General features: G+C 32.4%; 1 protein-coding gene across 2 annotated transcripts; it reads left to right on the top strand.

Annotated features, from left to right (window-relative positions):
• Positions 1–984: 984 nt before the first annotated feature.
• LOC119547788 lies at positions 985–1,803 on the top strand. Of its 2 annotated transcripts, none has more exons than XM_037854802.1 (3): positions 985–1,072; positions 1,132–1,320; positions 1,402–1,803. In XM_037854802.1, the coding sequence occupies exons 1-3, from the start codon at positions 1,007–1,009 to the stop codon at positions 1,669–1,671; spliced, it is 525 nt and encodes a 174-aa protein (XP_037710730.1). In that variant the 5' UTR covers positions 985–1,006; the 3' UTR covers positions 1,672–1,803. The 2 variants fall into 2 exon arrangements, with proteins under 2 accessions (XP_037710730.1, XP_037710729.1); XM_037854801.1 differs by having other exon boundaries at positions 1,399–1,803.
• Positions 1,804–2,014: the final 211 nt, after the last annotated feature.

Raw genomic sequence — 2,014 nt, 5'->3', positions numbered from 1 at the left:
GTTTTTTGGTTTTTCCAAAGAAAACAAAAATAATATAAATTCGAAAAATTGAAGGAGATAACAGCGAGTAAATCTAAAACGTTGGAGAGAAAACGATGAATGAAAAAATTGGACGTCAAGTCGGTTGGTGAAACTAAAAAATTGGAAGAGATAGCGGTTGCTGGTTCCGAGTCAAGTGTCAAGGCGGATGGTGTTGGTGATAAGTACTACTACATTGAAAACAATTCATACTTAGACTTGGAAGATGCCATAGAATGATGTAAATCACTTAACTAACCTCGTTAATCTCCAAATTGAACTCGAATGTACCATGTTCATGGACGATTTGGAACCGACCAGTAACTATTGGGTGGATATCCATCGAATCATTGGGTAGTTTGTATCCAAAACTACTGGAATGAAAGTTCCCTTCCTTAAATGAAAGAGGTGTAAGCTGATGTACGATTTAAGATGTAATTATTCATTTAAGGTCTGCGTGCAAATGGTACCAATATATCAATATATGAATAATAAAATTATTCCTCAATTATAAACTACAAGTTGGAAAGTAAAAAATCGAAAAGTGATGAATCGGAAAGATAGTTATTTTGATGGGCCTACATATCGACACTTGTAAGGCGTACATATATCTGACTTGATAACTAAACAAATACACTTAAACATTTTTTTTAACTGCCCTAAACCAAATAATTTTTTGCCTGTTTCAATATGGTTATTAAATAATATGTTTCATACAAATTGTTTGAATATTTTACTTTTCTCAATAACTACAAATGAATTGTAAAATAATTATGAATAAAACCCAATTGCGTTATTTCTCGAAATTATAGTACAATTTTCAGTTGGGATGTTCTAAGAGAGCACGAAAAAGTCAATTATGATAAGATTTTGAATTTGTTTTAGTATGAATATGAGAATTAGCTCTAACTTAGGCTGGAACATTTCAGCAGCGCGACATCGAAATCAGTCTTAACTTCATTTGTGTTGTGATCACATCGAAAGCGGAATGCGATACTTTATAGTACTTTTATTTTTCGGAATAGCCTGGCAATGTAGTTTCGCAGCAGTACTGGTGAGTTTTTTTTCAAAATTTATATTTGTGATAATAATTTAAGCCGCTGTAATTTATAGCCGATTAAGCCTGATTCCCCGTCATTATCAGTTTCCGAAAAAGAAGAGAATGTTCAATTGGATAATGTTTTGGGACCAAATCTATCAGAGGAAACTAAAACTATTCCACTTCTAGCCCATTTGGCTTCATTGAGAACAAATGAAGAGCCTTCGGTCAAAGAAAATACTGAGATGTTTGGCAATGAAGACGTGAGTTGGGAGAGGCTGGGGGACTTTCCTTATTTTCGTAATTTTCGTGATAATAATTTATACCTCTCTATTTTATAGCAGCCTAAGACCGAATCTCCGCCATTATCAAATTTTGAAAAAGTAGAGCCACTTGAATGGACTTTTCATAGAGGACCTCCTCTATCAGAGGAAACTATAAATATACTAAGGGAGTTGCATAAAATGAGTATTGAGAAAAAGGAAGTTCAAGTATCGATTCCCCAATTTACTCAAAAGACTGAGCTATCTCCACGATTTTGGTTCTTCTTGGTCAAATTGATACTTGTTATATTATTTTTGACTTGTTGGCTTATCAGCAAATATGATTCGTAAATGCTGTGGACAAAATAAAAATTAATTTCGATTACTGCTTGAATTCTACTTTGCCACTTTTTTTAGATTACCTTCAGATTACAGATTTTAAGAATTTTTGAAATATGGTAAAATGTGCTATTTAAAAAAAAATTAATTATAAAGATTATGGAGTCGAAAATCATTCTCTGTTCTGTTTACTTTTTTTGTAATTAATTTGTATTTCGTTGCTTTAAAATTTTATGTATACGGTTTTCCTTGCTTAATAAATAGATATAACTTTCGACCTGACCGTTTTCTCTGCGGCATCAAGGCAGTGAAAGATTTCATTAAATTTCATTAGAGAACGTGATTAGAGAGAACA

Source organism: Drosophila subpulchrella, chromosome 2L (assembly GCF_014743375.2).
Source record: "Drosophila subpulchrella strain 33 F10 #4 breed RU33 chromosome 2L, RU_Dsub_v1.1 Primary Assembly, whole genome shotgun sequence".
Classification (NCBI taxonomy): domain Eukaryota; kingdom Metazoa; phylum Arthropoda; class Insecta; order Diptera; family Drosophilidae; genus Drosophila; species Drosophila subpulchrella.
This window is presented reverse-complemented; position numbering and strand designations above follow the sequence as displayed.